The sequence below is a fragment of the Podarcis melisellensis genome (genome assembly GCF_964234715.1).
Source record: "Podarcis melisellensis genome assembly, chromosome: 1".
NCBI classification, from domain to species: domain Eukaryota; kingdom Metazoa; phylum Chordata; class Lepidosauria; order Squamata; family Lacertidae; genus Podarcis; species Podarcis melisellensis.
In genome coordinates, this window is record NC_138528.1 from 84629332 (window position 1) to 84647191 (window position 17860).

The 17860-nt window shown below is 47.2% G+C and overlaps 1 protein-coding gene across 5 annotated transcripts in view; it reads left to right on the forward strand.

The window, feature by feature from the left end:
• The window catches only part of CDK5R2 (cyclin dependent kinase 5 regulatory subunit 2), a 42614-nt gene extending 25781 nt beyond the window's left edge, over positions 1 to 16833 (forward strand). For 2 of the 5 annotated variants that reach the window (XM_081920748.1, XM_081920747.1), the window contains exons 2-4: positions 1580 to 1741; positions 10980 to 11130; positions 14275 to 16833. In XM_081920748.1, the coding sequence (XP_081776874.1) occupies positions 14648 to 15604 (957 nt within the window). In that variant the 5' untranslated portion in view covers positions 1580 to 1741; positions 10980 to 11130; positions 14275 to 14647 and the 3' untranslated portion in view covers positions 15605 to 16833. The remainder of the gene's footprint in view (positions 1 to 1579; positions 1742 to 10979; positions 11131 to 14274) is intronic. The other 3 variants (XM_081920749.1, XM_081920745.1, XM_081920746.1) reach the window with 2 other exon arrangements.
• The last annotated feature ends 1027 nt before the right edge of the window (positions 16834 to 17860 follow it).

Consider the following 17860-nt stretch of genomic DNA (forward strand, 5'->3'; position numbering starts at 1 on the left):
TTGGGAATTAGTCCTCTAAATGAATGGATGGAAAGATTGCTGGTCGTGGGCATGTTCATGGGAGCAGAAGATAGGCAGACACATGCTCACCCCACTTCCCTTGGCAGTGAAAAATTCATGGTTATTACTTATGTATTACATTTTAACCCTACCCTTCCTCTGAGCAGTTCAGGAGACCATACATGGCTCCCCACCCCTAGTTGGTCCTCACAACATCCCTGCGAGGTAGGTTAATATGTGAATGGCTGAAGGCCCATGGCTGAGTGAGGATTTGAACCCAGTCCTAGTCTGACATTCTAACCACTACATGGCACACATGTGAGTGCTTCTGGATTTAGTTTCCTTTGGTTGAAAGGGCACTGGAGACTTAAGGAGCTTTGTAATGTTTGCTTCCTTTGTAGAGTATACATACATTGAGGAAGAAAAGCTCCCAAGTCTCATACAGAGAAGTAACAAAGCCTGATCTTCTACCCTTGCCTCTCTTCACACCCTCCCTCTGTCTCCTTTTTGTCCTTCAAACTCAGCCAATGGTTTTACTTCTCAGCTCGGTACATATTGTTGTAGGCCCCATCCCTGTAGGGTGAAAGATGCCCATTCAGGAAACATGCATCCACAGTAACTAAAGAATATTAACATACTGTATTTTTGCCAAAAAAGCCTGGCTTCTAGCCGGATGCTATTTTAAGCAAACCCCATCCACTTTAACTAGGTCTTCACAAATATACCCATATCTCCATGCTACAGCAAGTGTTTAAGTTTATTTAAACACATTAACATTAAGATATTTCTATGGTTACTGTGGTACCTCGGGTTACATACGCTTCAGGTTACATACGCTTCAGGTTACAGACTCTGCTAACCCAGAAATAGTACCTTGGGTTAAAAACTTTGCTTCAGGATGAGAACAGAAATCGTGCAGCGGCGGCACAGCGTCAGCAGGAGGCCCCATTAGCTAACGTGGTGCTTCAGGTTAAGAACAGTTTCAGGTTAAGAACGGACCTCCAGAACGAATTAAGTACTTAACCCGAGGTACCACTGTATTACTAATTTTTTAAAAGTGAATAATATTAACTAGTACTATTTAATGATTAAGTTTGGTAGGCTTCCATGCCTACTCAAGAATTCTGTATATCCCTGAATCATTATCATCATCATATTCATACCCTGCCCACCTGGCTGGGTGGCAGGAGGTTGGGCTAGATGACCCTTGGGTACCTTTCAACACTATGATTCTGTGATTCTATGTAAGTGATACCTTCAGCAGGGGTAGACAACATGGTGTCCTTCACACATTGTGAACAACAACTCCCATTAGCCCCAGCCAGCATAGCCAATCAGACTTGTAGTCCAAAGCATCTCTGGAGGGCACTGCATTTGCTATCCCTGATCTTTCAGGTAGCCAACGTTTCCACATTACGGTGTCGTTTGTTTGCCCTGCAGAAGAACAGAGTAGTTGCTGAGGGATCTGACTACTTGTCGAGCTCTTTTAAATTGCCCCCAAGAGATCCAGAAAAGGTTGCTATGAGATAAACTACCTAGGCAATAACTACAGAAGGCTGCTTCTGTGTTACCTTTTCAGTGTGAATAATGGTGAGGATGCAGCGCCACCTGTTGAGCATATTTTACAAGTACCGGTATATAGTTCGCCTGAAGACGAGGGAGCCCAGATGAATCAGGAGCTTTGCAAACACACTCAGCGTGACAGGAGTAGAGAAATAGCTCATGAACCTATGACTACAAGGTGAGACCCTACTACTACCATTAGCAGAACTGAGGCAGGTGCTGAGGGGCAGGGAGCAGTTGGGGGGGGGGTTCATGGACAGAGCTGTATGTATGTGCCATGCAACCTACTCCTCAAGCAAGCTGGCTGTCCTCATTTGCAGCAGAGGGCGCCACTCTATTGGGGAAGGGCCTCAGCTCAGTTGTAGAGCGTGCAGAAGGACTCAGGCTCAGTCCCTGGCATCTCCTGAGCTGCAGTTCCTCAAGAGTAATCTTTGCGTCTACATACTGACAGCTGGCAGACTTAGAGGCTATGATGGGTAAAGCCACAGACAAAACTATTTTGGATTAACTAATCCAGAGTGAAAACTGCCCTGCTTCATTTTTCACCATGCTTACCTCTACTTAGAATTTCCTTCCTGGGAAATGTAATAAGCGGATAGAAAGAGAACCTATCCAATTGAAGCTGACACAAAACCCCACACATACACTACGTAAAACAATATCAGTTTCACCACAAGCCCCCTCCTCTCCCTCACTCTCTTCTTCCCCAACCTCCTACTGTAAAGGTAAAGGTAAAGGTACCCCTGCCCGTACGGGCCAGTCTTGACAGACTCTGGGGTTGTGCGCCCATCTCACTTAAGAGGCCAGGGGCCAGCGTTGTCCGGAGACACTTCCGGGTCACGTGGCCAGCGTGACATCGCTGCTCTGGTGAGCCAGAGCCGCACACGGAAACGCCGTTTACCTTCCCGCTGGTAAGCGGTCCCTATTTATCTACTTGCACCCGGAGGTGCTTTCGAACTGCTAGGTTGGCAGGCGCTGGGACCGAGCAGCGGGAGCGCACCCCGCTGCAGGGATTCGAACTGCCGACCTTTCGATCGGCAAGTCCTAGGCGCTGAGGCTTTAACCCACAGCGCCACCTGCGTCCCAACCTCCTACTGTACACAACACTAATTTATCATATCAAATGTAACTGATCTGTAGAAAAGATTTTACAACCTGAAAAAAAGAGAGCATGCATGTACTTTTGTAAACCAAGAAAGTATTTCAATAGAAATTATAAAAAAAGAATTTCCTTCCTAGGCAGCTCTAATCAGAAATAAGCCCTGATGGGTTAGGTGTGCAAGGTGAGGCTGATGGGTTAGGTGTGCAAATCTCCTCCTACCAATTGCAGTGCTCTGTGCCATAGACCATACTGTTTCAGAGGATCTCCAAACCCTCTGGAAATGTTTTTAGGGAGTACAGTGGGGATGCATTAAGTAAGAGGGATTCACAAAGATCAGGTGCCCTGCCTTGTGCTAAATAGAAACACTTCCAAAGGGCCACCATTATATTCGATTAGGTGACCTTGGGCCAGTCACTGCCTCTCAGCCTAACCTGCTTTAAATGGTTGTTGTGGTGATAAAATGAGGAGCAGGGATAACCTGTTTGTCACCTTGAGCTCCTTGGGGAAAAGGTGGGATATAAAGGTAAAGGTACCCCTGCCCGTACGGGCCAGTCTTGACAGACTCTGGGGTTGTGCGCCCATCTCACTTAAGAGGCCAGGGGCCAGCGCTGTCCGGAGACACTTCCGGGTCACATGGCCAGCGTGACATCGCTGCTCTGGCGAGCCAGAGCTGCACACGGAAACGCCGTTTACCTTCCCGCTGGTAAGCGGTCCCTATTTATCTACTTGCACCCGGGGGTGCTTTCGAACTGCTAGGTTGGCAGGCGCTGGGACCGAGCAACGGGAGCGCACCCCGCCGCGGGGATTCGAACCGCCGACCTTTCGATCGGCAAGCCCTAGGCACTGAGGCTTTTACCCACAGCGCCACCCGCGTCCCTCCATATATATAACACCACCCAAAACAGAGAGGTCATCCATGCCTAATCCAAAATTATACAGTGTGCAACAACATTGATAGCATTTGCTATAATAACAGAAGACACATGAAAATGTTCTAGAGTAAAATTAATAACTCACTCTTAATAGCATGATGTAACTAGATCTTTATCACACAAAGCAATTAAGAGTGAGATAAGAAAGGGAAAGCAAAATGGGTAAGATTACTTATCAGATATGCATTTATCTTAATCGGTTTGTCAATCAGAAAACATACATTTGTTGGTTAAGGATATGGAGTCGAAGCACATCAGTCAGAAAGCTAAATACCGGTAGGTAATTAAAAGGGGGGAAGAAAACATGGATCCTACGATAGCTTCACCTGAAGAAAAAGCAACGGGTAGTGGATGAGGTCTTTAGTTCCTTAGTCAGTCATACAATCTTGTCAAACAGATTGATCAAACAGATTAATTTGTGTAGTCCACATGACAGTACCCTCAAAAAACACAAATTTTAATGCTTTTCCCTGTAAATTTGGGTTTACTCAATATAGGGATAATTCAATGAATGGGGGGAAATCAAGCTTTAACCCACTCCACCGGGGGTAGCAGGCAGTTTATTTCTGTGCTTTTGTGTGGGTGGATCAGTTGTTGCTTTCTGATATTCCCCTTCCATGACCAATGCTTCCTCAACGCTTTCATTTATTTTTTGGCAGAGCTCATGTAACTATTTTTGGTGTGCTCTTGAGTGAAGGTCCCCCTCCCCCGTTTGATCACTCAGATTTGCAAAAAATAGAAAACTGCAAGCAATTTTACTATGGCCTGACTACGTGCATTTCCACACTTTTTGTATGGGATTTGTTTATTTAAAATGTGTTCAAGCAGCTAGCTGCATGCATGCCCTGTTGGTACTTAACTGGCATAACAGAAGCAACATAACAGAAGGCTGGGGCAAACACAAAAGGGAACTCCTACTGGTATGAACGGGAAAGACCAAAGTTGTGCCTCATATATAAATTCAAGTACGTGCAGGTTTGGATTACTCTGGTTGAATTCTAATTGAGAAAGCAAGGATTAACAACTAAATAATGCTCAAATGTGGATAAGCCCTGATGGAAACACAGGAACTAATGCTGGTACATTTAGCATAATTGGTGCTTTGAGTAGGCAAGGAGAAAACTGGGAGTGCAGGATAATAAGCAGAACAGCGTCAGATACTGTGAAGAGTAATACAGTAGTCTGGGAGTTGATGTCTTTAGGTGTGCTGACCCCATCATTCTTTCTCCATTCATAGAGCAGTACTGTGACATAAGAGAAGCCCTACTGAATCATGCCAATGGTCCACTTCTTCAGTACTCTGTGTTCACAATGCCTATGGGAAGCTCGCAAGAAAACTTGTGTGCAACAGCACTCTCCTCACTTGTGATGCCAGCCACTGGCATTCAGGGGCATACTGTCTACAAGAGTGAAAGCTGGTAGCTGGTAGCCATCAATAGCACTGGTAGTGCGGTAAGGCACTTAAATTTTGCAAGGAGGCTAACATGCTGCAGCTGTTTTAATAGTCAGGGATGATAGGAACTGAAGGATATTACGGTAATAATTTCATGGGGAAAGTGCCTAAAGCCATAAAGCCTCATGGACACTAGAGGGCTCCAAAGAGAAAGTAGCAGTTAGTTCAAGCCAATGAAATATTGATAGGGAAGAAAATTAAGCTTTGAAAGTGGACAAATGCTTGAATATAGGAAATGAGGTGTGTTTTGGGGGAGTTTTGAAACCCTCAAGCCTCACATCCTGAGTTCCCCCAGTCTTAACCAAATCAGTGTCCCACATGCTTCTAAGAGCAATACCTATGAAGGCTACAATAAGGTTTGTAATTTTGGAGAGTATATGGATGGATGAAGCAGATTTCCTCTTTCCCCATGCCCCCTCAAAGAGGACTATGCAGTCCTTTGGTAAACTCACTTGATTCAATCAATCAATCAATCAATCCATCAATCAATCAATCAATCAATCAATCAATCAAATTTACCTGTTAAAAATAAGCATTCCGAGACATATTGCCTCTGTTAGTCTAGATAGAATATAATCATTGTGACTAGTAACTATGCAACTTGACATAGGGGTGGCAGGAGTTAAGCTGATCTTTATCTCGTGGACCACTTTGCTCCTGTGGGTGTCTGCAAGTGGCCTCACATGTGAGGCCAAAGCAAGGGATGTGCAAGTGAGCCGCACTCCCCCTTTCACCCTTCTGACGCCTGATGCAAAGGGATAATTTTCACATCTACATATGCACACATGGAGGGAGATGTATATCCACAACAAGAGCACATGGATTCTCCCTTCAGGGAAACCTCACAAAGTCTCCCTTTGCATGAGGCACTGAAAGAAGAGAAAGAAGGTGCATTGTTCATTCCAACAGCCTCACTCCCTCTGGTTTCCATGTGAGGTGCAAAGAGACTCAGACTTTTTGGTCCTGACAATGTGGAAGGTATTCCTTTAGCTGGAGAAACAAACACCCTTGAAAGCTAATTGTTGGTCACTAGGCCAAGGCTGGGAGACATGGCCTCTGTGCCAACACACTGTCCCCTCCTGTGTATACTGTATGTTGGCGCTGCAGGCAAAGATTCAATCATCCTTCTCTTGCATCTGAAAGTGTTGCTCCTCCGCTTCATGCTGGTTGCCACCCAGAGGTACAGCTTGGTTGCCTTCCCATTCCCCATGCTCCCTTTTCTTCGAGCTGCCCTTCATAACATACACATCAGTGGCTTCTAGGGCTGAGCACACCAGGGGAAGCACAGAAATAGGGCTCTAGGGCTCTGCAGTGCATTTTGCAGATGCTTCTCTCGCTCTGTCTCTGATACACATGCACACACACACGCACACACACACACTACAAGTCCAAGCAGGAACAAAGAGGAGGAAAAAAGCCCCAGGGCAGGCTTTTGTGAACCCCCTGGCCTCACGTGGCTTGATCCTCCATACCCACAGGCCTTCCTCACTGGTCCACCCCTCACTGCCTGTCTTTCTTGTGTAAATTGCAAGCCATGGGGTGACGCCAACACTTCTGTGTTCTGTAGCACAGCACACAGCACTCAGCTAAAGCTTCAGAAATGCTAAGCAGCAGCAGTAGTGGAGTGCTTATCCAAACCATATCCACTGGCAGAACTCTTCAAATGTCAACTATGAGCTTCATCCTGGTTTCCTTCTCCCCCATCTGCCATAGAAGAGCATAAAAGATGGAAGTAAAATCTCCAAAACAGGGAAGTTGTAAGCAAGCTAAGCACAGAAACTAGGCTAGTGACCAGAAGTGAGTCACCAGTAGCACATGCTGTAAAATCCAGAGAGGATGAGGTGCAACAGTCCTGAAGTGGCAGAATGGACTCTTTCTCTTCAGACTGCAGGAGAGAGAATGAATGAATATCTGTCTGTCTGCTTGCCTGCAATCCCACTATAGAATGGGCTGGGCTCATTCTATGTGCTCTACCACTGACTAAAACAGGGATGGGGAACCTGTGGCTCCTTCAGGTGTTGGTGGGTTCCAGGGGTTGTACCAAGCGTAGCAGCACTCTGTAAACATTCCATCCACAAAAGGTTTTCTGTTTGCATTGGAAAGTTCTGACCTCCTTCCCCCACCATCCAAATATGCTCTGGGGGTTTCCCCAGCCCTTTGCAGGAGATTTGGGTTGGGTGTGGGGCATTCACAGGGAGAAGACAGGGAGGCAAAGTCCCTTTGCACAAGTGGAAATTCTTGCACTGACAGAACACATTAGTTGACTACCACCCTGTTATAGGAATTTTAAGGTCTTATATATATAAAATAAATGTTCATAACTGTACAAGGCAAACACATACATAAATATATAAACCACATGTCTGGAAACAGTACAGGAAAACAGTCCTAAAGCCATTTTGACTCAGTCACCTCAAATACTTCTCTGAAAGGAGGAAGGAAATGGAAAAGCCTCCCCACTGTCTCTTTGTTCACAAATCCTGTCTTAAGGGTGTGTCTGTGTATGAATAGGGTGAGCCTGTGACCTGGATTCAGGAAATAAGTAGTCATCATCACAAAATATTGGTCAAATGGCCCAGGTAATGCAATCAGTGGTCCATTATTAGGTATCCTGCAGACAGGAGAAAAACAACACTCAGATTTCTGCCCCTTCTGTGATGTATGTATGATGTATTGGGGGTGGTCTTGAGCTACAGGGGAGGCAGTTTCAAATGTCTATATAAGAGTTTGCACACCAATGTTCTGGGTCTCCTCCTCCTTCCTGCGTGTGTGGGGAGCATCATGTTGCAACAGCTTTAATAAAGATCAGGCTTACTAGCTGCTTTGCTTCTCAATATTCTCTGGTTGGCCTCTGTTATTTTCTCCTACCGATAAAAAACCTACATGAGGACTCTATACGGGCTCTTTTGTAACCCATAAGGGAAAAGGAGTAGTTGTTTCTTCTTCTTCTTCTTCTTCTTCTTCTTCTTCTTCTTCTTCTTCTTCTTCTTCTTCTTCTTCTTCTTCTTCTTCTTCTTCTTCTTCACAGCCCTATCTCTCATCAGCCCTAGCTAGCATGGCCAGTAGTCATGGAAAATGGGAGTTGTAGTCCAACAGCATCTGGAGATCGAGTGGTTCTCCATCCCTGGACTAAAGGGCAAGGTTGCTCCAGTATCAGGCTACAGTGCTGCAACCAAGAAGTAACTACCATTGAGGTCAATGGAATTTGGGGCTAAGAAAACATGGGAAGGGTTAGAGGGTTGAGTGTATATGTTAGAAGAACAATGAATGCTGCGTAGATGCATTGCTCTTATCAATTTAATATAAGACTTATTTGTTTTCTGAAATAAGGCATAGGAAAACCTATGTGCTGGGCAATCTGACAATATCCGCCCGCCCTTCCCCACAGGTGGGCGGGGTTTGCGGCACCGAGCGAGGCTCACCTGGGCGGGTGGCACCCACCTGCCTGAGCTTGCCTTTGACCCGCCCTCGGCCAGGGAGGACAATGGATGGCCGGCCGGGGGCGGGCCTAAGGCCAAAAGGAAAAGAGGCTGACTCCTGGGCTCAAGCCTCTTTTGCCTTTCTTCCTTCCAGGATCACCCACCCACCCTCCTCAATTAATATTTCTTGCCTTTTTAATTTCAGCTTAGGTCAGCGATCTTCAATTTAATGATTCCTTCTTTACAGGCTAATATTTTGCATTCCAGGTCAGCAGGCGCTGCTGTGGTCATAAGATGGTTGCTGTATTCAGAACTGGGAAGGAATTTTCCCTGCATTGGCAGGTTTCGCCTTTCCCATAGCAATTTCGTCACAACCTTGGCGGTTTTAGGCCTTGGCAAGGTAGCCTTTAGTCAAACATCAAGTTGGGGGGGGTTCATTCATGCTCCCTCCCCATGCGGCGGCGCTTGCAGGGCCCGTTAAAGGGCAAAACCCAGAGTCCCTGGCCCTAGAGCAGCGGCATGTAGGTCAAACTCCCGGGACGAGGTCGGTGGAAGGGCATGCTGTGTAAGTTTGCGCTTTGCAGTCCCCTCTCACTGGGCCTCAACTGCCTGCATATCCTCAGCCAGGCAGGCTGAGAGGGTTACCTGCCAAGGCCTGTGCCAAGTTTCCCACTTCTGAAGTTCAATAAAGTTGTGGCCAATTTGAACCCATACTCTGGTCTCTTGTCTTATCATTTGGGGAAAGGGGTAGGCACCACAGACAGGGTTTAGCGCGTGTGCCCGCAAAACCACAAAAACAGAGGCAACATTACTTTATTGCACCCAAGGCACAAGACACAGGCATTTGCATTCCCTTTGAAATGGTTAGTTAAGACTAGGGAAGGACAAGGATCTGATAACAGTTTCAGACAGAGCTCATATGCAAACAGCATTTTATTGATGTCATTCACTTCCAGCCCAGACAACTCCCTCCTCCCCAGTCTTCCCAATTCCCCTGTAGGGAATGCCACTTTTTTTCTTGCCAGGGTCTCAAGAGGTGCAGTTTTTCATGTCACAAAGTAGCAGCAGCATGACTGAGAAAAAAAGCAGCACCTGTTGAATGCAGCTTTTAAAGGCACAAGAGGCCCTGCCAAGAAATGATAGGGCAATTTTATCCCTGATAAAGTGAAGTGTAAATCAAGAAAGCAAACACCATAATAAATCTAGTAAGTCTTTAGGGAGCTGCAAGGAACTTTTGTGTGTCTGCTGTGTGCCATTGGCTGACATAAACTCAGTTAGAACAAAAAATCCCAAACATTAGGTTTGATGAAGCCCACTCAAAAAACATGAATAGTCTTTAACTTGTGTATTTAGAAACCTAACTGGTGAGTGTTTCCTTGATTCAAATTGTTGTGTGTGATCTTGTATTTGGAATGCAATTAGAAGTCTTTTCTCATTTACTTAGCAGTAAATCCTGCTGATTTCAATGGAGCTTCAAAGTAAGTAGAAACAGAATTACAGTGTGATGGAAAACACCTGTGAAAGCATGAAAAACACTAGAATAGGAGAAATTGTTTCTGGAGTAATTGGTGATGGAGAGAGTTGTCAGCATGCTTATACATGAATTATTCTGGTGCTTCTGGAGAAGGGAGAAAAGAACTCCCAGTCCCAGTAGTGGCAGTGAGCTAGATAAGTTTCCTGAAGCAAGAACCTCTAGGCTTAGGCCTTGTTAAAAGAGCAGATCTAGATGTCAGGGTGAACGTCTGCCTGCCTTCTCCCTAATTTGTAGGACTCTCATGTGTTTGTGTAGTAAACTCCCATGTGAATAAAATTTGAAATAGTACAGTTCAGACAAAGGCTTGCCACCACTGCTCTTTGTGAGAAGTGGGGTGAAGGTGGGGTGACGGAATGGCTCTACAATGTGAAGTGTTGTCTGGGGCACTTGACTGTGAATTGAGTAATATCTGTAGTAAATGCACACTTTTCCTTTTCCTGTGTCAGGGGGCCTTCTCTGGGTCATCCAGTGAGGCCACAACCCCTCCTCATCCAAGGCTCTCCTACAAATTCCTTTCCTCTTTTTGTTGCTAACTTTATCATGAGATCTGAGCTGTTCCATCTTGTTTTTCTCAGCCAACAAAACATGCTAACATATTCTTTTAACCAGTTTAAACCGGTTCAAGACTTAGTACATTTAGTATTCGCCTAAAGTGCTTTACTGCAGTACCGTCTCTGGTTTATGAAGAATGAGTTAGAATATTTGTATACTCTCCTGCCCCCCAGTAATTCAATTATTCTAATGTTGATCCCAAGGATACATGGTGGAAAGTAGGTACAATTATATTATTTATTATCAAGCTGGTGTAGGAGTGTGCTCTTTTTTAAACTCTCACAGCACTTTTAATCAGATGGGTTTCATTTATCTGGTTAAGAGTTTTGAGAAGCTCAAAGGTGCATATGCACTCACACAACCTATGTAGGTCCAATGAAGAGTAAAATAACATATCCTTTGCATTTCATTTTTCTCATGATAGCTCCTTTTGTACAGTAATGCATAGGTGCCATGATCTTGGGAGTCTCCCTGAATCTGAAGCTGATAAGACAGACCACCGTGAAACATCTCAGCCTGTGAAATGGGAATGATTACCATCTACTTCCTTCTTACCATGTTCTCCAGCAAAAGAGGTAAAGAAACTGCTGTACTCATGTGTACAGCATAGATGGATAGAGTGGTAATTCTGTTACTTGGATTGATGAATCCCAGACTTGTATGTTTTTTCTCAGAAATTGGTTGTTGAGCAAATATTAACAAATATCCTTGGGGTGTGCAGTGGAACAGACATCAAAGGTACAATATGAGTGTGAACACTACAGACCTTAGCCTCAGTTAAAGCCACTGAGAAGGTAAAGCATAGGATAAACACACAAGGCAGGCCAAAACATGTTGTAAGGTCATCAGCAAACACCCTTTTGTTGTTGTGCAAAGGCCTGGCGCTGTGCAAGTATCTACCACAGTCATTACAGCTGCTTCGCTGCAGGGTGAGCAAGACACATCCGAGTGTGTTCCTGCCACAGCCATTGCTGGGCAATCTTGACTGGAGATCAACATGGGACTTTGAGCTTGTTGGCCTTGCTGGACCTCTCAGCAGCTTTTGGTACTCTTGACCCCTAAATCTTTGTGCAATCCTTTGGCAGATTGGAAAGTTCAGGGATTGATTTCCACTGCAATTCTACTCCTTCCTATCTGGGTATATTTGGATGTAGCCCTACAGGCTTTACTGTCTGGCCCCCAGGACTTTTCACAAGCCACGCCCATCCCCCAGGCTACACAGATCAACAGCCCTGCTCTATGACCTTCTCAAGCATTTTTGCCTGGCTGAAATGCATCTTTGAACTGTGATAGCACCTCTGGCTTATCTGGTGTGTGTGTGTGGTGGTGGTGGGTATTATGATTATAATTATTGTTATTATTAGTAGTAATAGTAGTATACTGTCCTATATCTGTAGGTCTCAGGGCGGTTACAACATAAAACCACAATTTTATATGTGTGTACAGTGGTACCTTGGTTCTCAAATGCCTTGGTACTCAAACAACTTGGAACCCAAACACTGCAAATCTGGAAGTAAGTGTTCCGGTTTGCGAACATTTTTCGGAAGCCAGACATGCTCCATTTTGAGTGTTACACTTCCAGTTTGAGGGCCACACTTCCATTTTGAGTGTTATGCCTCCGATTTGAGTGCCACACTTCTGTTTTGAGTGTTACACTGAGGTCTGTCTGTTTTTGCTATTTATTTTGTGTGTTTGTTTCTGCAGCTTTTTTGTGTGACTGTGTGGAACCCAGTTCAGCTACTGATTGATTGATTGTGTGACTGCAGTACATTATTTATTGCTTTCATTTTATGGATCAATGGTCTTGTTACATAGTAAAATTCATGTTAAATTGCTGTTTTAGGGGTTGTTTTTAAAAGTCTGGAATGGATTAATCCATTTTGCATTACTCTCTATGGGAAAGCACACCTTGGTTTTGGAACGCTTTGGTTTTGGAACGGACTTCCGGAACAGATTAAGTTTGAGAACCAAGGTACCACTGTATGTGGAAACTTCTGCCTTTTACACCTGTTGCTCCTCCCACTTTTGTTCTGTCCATCCCCACCACTGAAATGCTGACCTTTGAAGGTTGCCCATTAGCTAATGTGACCCTTGGACAGAAAAAGGGTATCTCACCCCTGATTTAAAGAGTGGCTTCTGCTTAACCCCCTTGGATTTTTATAATAAAGAGTCCTGCAAGGGTCTACATGATTGACATGAATAGATAGTCCAACATTTGGGAAGTGCCATCAGTGGCATACAGCTTTTCTTTCTCAGCCAATTCAGGTGCAACATTGGTTCTTCTGAATTCCTGTTGAGAGGCAGATTTGGGGTTCATTGAAATTGAACCCGCACACCATTGCTGTGGTTGGGCAGCTTTGGTGACCTTGGGGAGGTCAGACTATCACCTCTGGGCACGATAGCATTCCTCTTGTGTTAGATTTCACAGTTTTGCTGTCTTTCTGAACCCAGTCCTGCTCCTTGAGGCTGCCAATATTCATGCATTGTCTACTGTATAGTGTTCTATGTGGGCCTCACCTTGGAGACAGTTTGGAAGCTTCAGTAAGTGCAGACTGCAGGTGCCAGTCAGATCATGATAGGGATGGAATCAATCTTGATAGGGGCTGGGTGGAAAGTTTGTATAATACCAATTTTGGCTAATCTGTACTGACTTCTGGTCTCAGTGTAAGGTACCAGACCTTGTATTCTTTAGGACAGGTGTGGAGAAGCCTGGCCATTGGATATGCTTACTGGGGCTGATAGGAGCTGTATTTAAGCAACACATGGAGGGCCAAAGATTCCCCACACCTGCTTTAGGAAATGTCTTCTAAGCCAGGGTAGTCAACCATTTTCTTATGAAGGCCTTATTATTACTTATTTATTAAAATTATATTACTATGTTGCCCTTCATCTGAAGGTCGCAGGGTGGTTCACAACATAAAAATACAAAATGAGAACACAAAATACATAATAAAAACAAAAACAAACATTTTCATCTGGCACCTAAAGATATTTAATGAAGGCATCAGGCAAGCATCCCTGGGGAGAGCATTCCACAAGTGGGGAGCCACTGCAGGAAAGGCCTGTTACTGGACCTCTCATGGGTAATCTCCAGGGGCCGCATGCTGACTGTGGGCCCAGCTGAAGCCAATCATGGGTGTGTGGGTGACATCTCACCTTCTTCTCTTTTTGCCTCCCACTCTGTCTTCCTTGCTGCCCAGCTGGCTGGTGGCCAAGGGACAACTTGCTGTTGCCAGAGGCCTGAACTGATCACTTGCATAAAGCTTTTGAAATCGGGGACACATGGGGGCCCTCTGGCCGCAAGTTGCCAACCTCAGACCTAAGAGATACAAAGCATCAACTCGAAGCCGTTAGTGGAGGAGTGACGAAAAGAGACAGACTAATAGTTCTTCTCCTAATAGGGAGACACCAGGATTTATATCCGCCTGTAAAACACACTCCTGACAGTAAAGCTACTTGCTGATCAAACCTGCATAGGTGCTCAGGTACTCTGCACATGCTCAGCTGACTCAGATTAAGCTCTGGCAGGGAGGAACTGTGGGGGAAACAAGCTCTCTCTTTTGTTGTTGTTTGGAAGCCCCCCTCCCCTCCCCAATATTATTTCTCTTGGATTTTGGGATCCGGGAAGTGCAGCTGTTCTTACCATCATCACAAGGATCTCTCTCTCTCTCTCTCTCTCTCTCTCTCTCTCTCTCTCTCTCTCTCTCTCTCATCCTCAGCGGGAAAGGAAGGCACCTGGGGGTCGATGCCTCGAGGCGATTGGCTGAGGGGCGGGGGAGCCGCGGCGCGGGATTGGCTGCTCGGGGAGAGGCCGGGCGGGGCGCGGCGGGGCTAGTGCGGCAGCCAGTGCGGAGAGGGGAGCTGCTGAGCGCCGGTTGACCCGAGTCCTCGTCCGTCCTGGCGCGCTTCACTGCGGCTCCTCGAGGTTTCTCCGCAAGCTCCGACTCAGGGCGCCGGCGCAGCTGCTGCGTCCCGCCCCAGCCCATGGCCGGTGCGCCGGGCGCGCCTGGGCAGCAGCTGTAAGCGCTCGGGCGGCGCAGCAAAGGCGCCAAGCAGCCGCTCGCTCGCAGCTCGCTCGCAGCAGCAGCCAAGATGGGGACGGTGCTGTCGCTGTCGCCCAGCGCGCCGGGGAAGGGCGGCGGCGGCGTGCTGGCCGAGAAGGCGGCTCCGGGCCGGGCGCACGGCAAGGGCGAGAGCCGCCTGAAGCGGCCGGGCGTGCTGATCTCGGCGCTCACCTGGAAGCGCCTGGTGGCCGCCTCGGCCAAAAAGAAGAAGAACGCCAAGAAGGTGACGCCCAAGCCGGGCTCCGCGGGCGCGCCCGACCCCTTGGTGCAGCAGCGCAACCGCGAAAACGCGCGCAAGTCCCAGCCCGACGGCGCCAAGCAGGGGCCCTTGGCCGTGCCGGTGCCCACCGTGCCCGCCTCCGCCCAGGAGGGCGGCAAGCAGCCACCGCCGCCGCCACCCCCGCCGCTGCCCGGCAACCGCGTCGCCGCCGCCTCCTCCGCCGCCCCCGGCTCCCCGCGGCGGGTGATCGTGCAGGCTTCGACGGGCGAGCTGCTCCGCTGCCTGGGGGACTTCGTGTGCCGCCGCTGCTACCGCCTCAAGGAGCTGAGTCCCGGCGAGGTCATCGGCTGGTTCCGCAGCGTGGACCGCTCGCTGCTGCTGCAGGGCTGGCAGGACCAGGGCTTCATCACGCCGGCCAACCTGGTCTTCGTGTACCTGCTGTGCCGCGAGGCGCTGCAGGGCGACCAGGTGGGCAGCCAGGCCGAGCTGCAGGCCTCCTTTCTCACCTGCCTCTACCTGGCCTACTCCTACATGGGCAACGAGATCTCCTACCCGCTCAAGCCCTTTCTGGTGGAGGGCGACAAGGAGCGCTTTTGGGACCGCTGCCTCGCGATCATCCAGGGCCTGAGCGCCAAGATGCTGCAGATCAACGCCGACCCGCACTTCTTCACGCAGGTCTTCCAGGACCTCAAGAACGAGAGCGAGGGTGCGCCGACAAAGGACTCCGGCTCCAACAAACACTGGACTATAAGCCTGGACCGCTAGGAGAGCCCCGACCACCCCCCACCCGACCCCCGCCATCTCCTCCCTCCACCTTTCCGGACGCACTGCTCCTCGTTCTCTCTCTCTTCTCCCCTCCCAAGCTCTTCTCAGCCAGGATTTCACAGGGGCAGAAAAACTCTGGGGAGTTTGGGGATTGGGGAGTTGCTAGGGACATATCCTTTCCCCACCCCATCGTACAGGGTGGAGTGCTGCTCTCCATGAGCCAGTCAGGCTTTTTTGGGGTGGGTGAGGACTTGCTGGAGTCCAGTCTTTCCACCCTCCATCTTGTGGGCCACACCCAAAATTACATCAGCCCCTTCCCACAACTGCAGCACCTGAATATTGGGGGGTGGGGGTGGTGTCTGACCCATGATGTACTGTTGCCTTCTGGCTAGGAGGAGAACTTGCCCTTCTCTATTACCTTGTCCCAGCTGGGTGCACTTCAGGCCCTGTGGGTGCATCCTGGGAGGGAGGGGCTGTTCTTCCCCTCCTCCTCCTCCTTCCAAATGGGGAGAATTCCTAGACTAATGGGTCAACCTTAGGCATTACGTATTGACAAAGTTCTGCCTTTTGCAGGAAAAAGCAGCTGCTGTGACCTCACCTGTGGAAGCCCCACCAGTGTATCCATGGTTTTGGATCTCTGCTGCTACTGTGAATCACAGTACAGCCCAGAGCATTCCGTCTTGTATTTTACTTTTACTTTTCCAGTGAAGCAATTCCTGCATGTTTTTTGCCCTTTCCTGCTGTTTGATGGCTCTGCCATAGTGGTTGTTCTACAAAGTAGATGATGGTTATATACTACTGCTGTCCACCTCTGCAAAGTCAAATGCCTTTCATCATTTCTTTCCCTCCTTCATCGCAGTGGTGGGGATGGGGGAGAGTGAGGTGTGTGCATCTGCTTCCAACACCGAAAGGAAGTGCTGGGGAAGCTGTGCTGCTATCCTTCAATGGCCCTTATTTGACCCATTCTCTCCCTGCCTCCTCCTTTCTTTCCCCCACCCAGTCCCCTCCCATCTGAAGCAGAGGCTAGGAGCTGTCCAGGGTGCTAGCCTCTTAGACCGACATACATTTGCACATTCTCGAAGCTGAAAACAAGCTGTCTCATGGTGTTTGAATGTAACAGAACAATGTTTGACTTACAGGATGTCTGTGCCAATGTTGCTCAAATGTACAATAACATATTGTTTTATATTGTATATTTAAAAGAGATAAAAATAATGAGTCAAAGCGGAGCTTTGGAATCCTTTGATCATTCAGAACCGCAGATGTATGGGAAGAGGAATGCAGAATGCATTGGGACTGGCAAAGAAGGGAGGAGGGAAGAAAAGGATGGCAATTTGTGTTGGGGGGGTTTACGGTCAGCATCAATGGTGCATTAGCCCTTGGCTGATGATTTCCTAAATGGCTGTGTTGGCAGGAGATCCCAGACTTGCTAATGGGAATTGATATCGAACTGCAGTTCATCTTATTCCGGAGGCCTTTTAGATGAGGACACACACTGTTTTCTTGAGATCTGGCTGGGCAAATATTAGTCAAGAACTAATTTTAAAATGAAACACGCATAGTCTCCAATTAAAATGTCTGCAAATGTACAGAAAGACCAAGAAGGAAATTGCTTGTCATTAGTCTTGTTTGCTTAAGTATGCAGAATTTAAAAATAAATAATCTATGGCTGATATCTTCTAAACAGACAAGATCAGAGAAGGAATTGATTGGATGCCTAACATTCTTGAGAGAGAGAGAGAGAGAGAGAGAGAGAGAGAGAGAGAGAGAGAGAGAGAGAGAGAGCTCTTAAAAGCAATCCTGAATGTCCCCTGCTGACCAAGCAAGACAGCCTGGCTGTCATGTATCAAAGTGCAGCTAACAAAAAAAAGCTGCATATATTAAGAGCACATTGTTGGCTTATTGTGTGCTTCTTCCAGACAGGAAGTCTGTTTGCAGACTGACAGTCCTAATGCTCAGTTCTCTGAAGAATGCTGATGGGCCACAACCTATGCTGTGCTTTGCATTCCCTTAATTACATTAGGATAGGAGACATGTATGGTTTTGGATGCAGTCTTGTTCCTTCCATCTCCTCACCACCACTATTTAGTATTTTTAAAAACCATTTTCTTCCCTGCTTGCATTTATACAGCCGTCATGCTGCTGTTTGTAGCTTCTCCATCTTAATACAGATTTTATTTTTAATTTCATAATGGATTTTTTAAATTGAGCTGTCCAAGGTACTGAATTCTGTGGGCTATTTCTGTTGCCTCAATC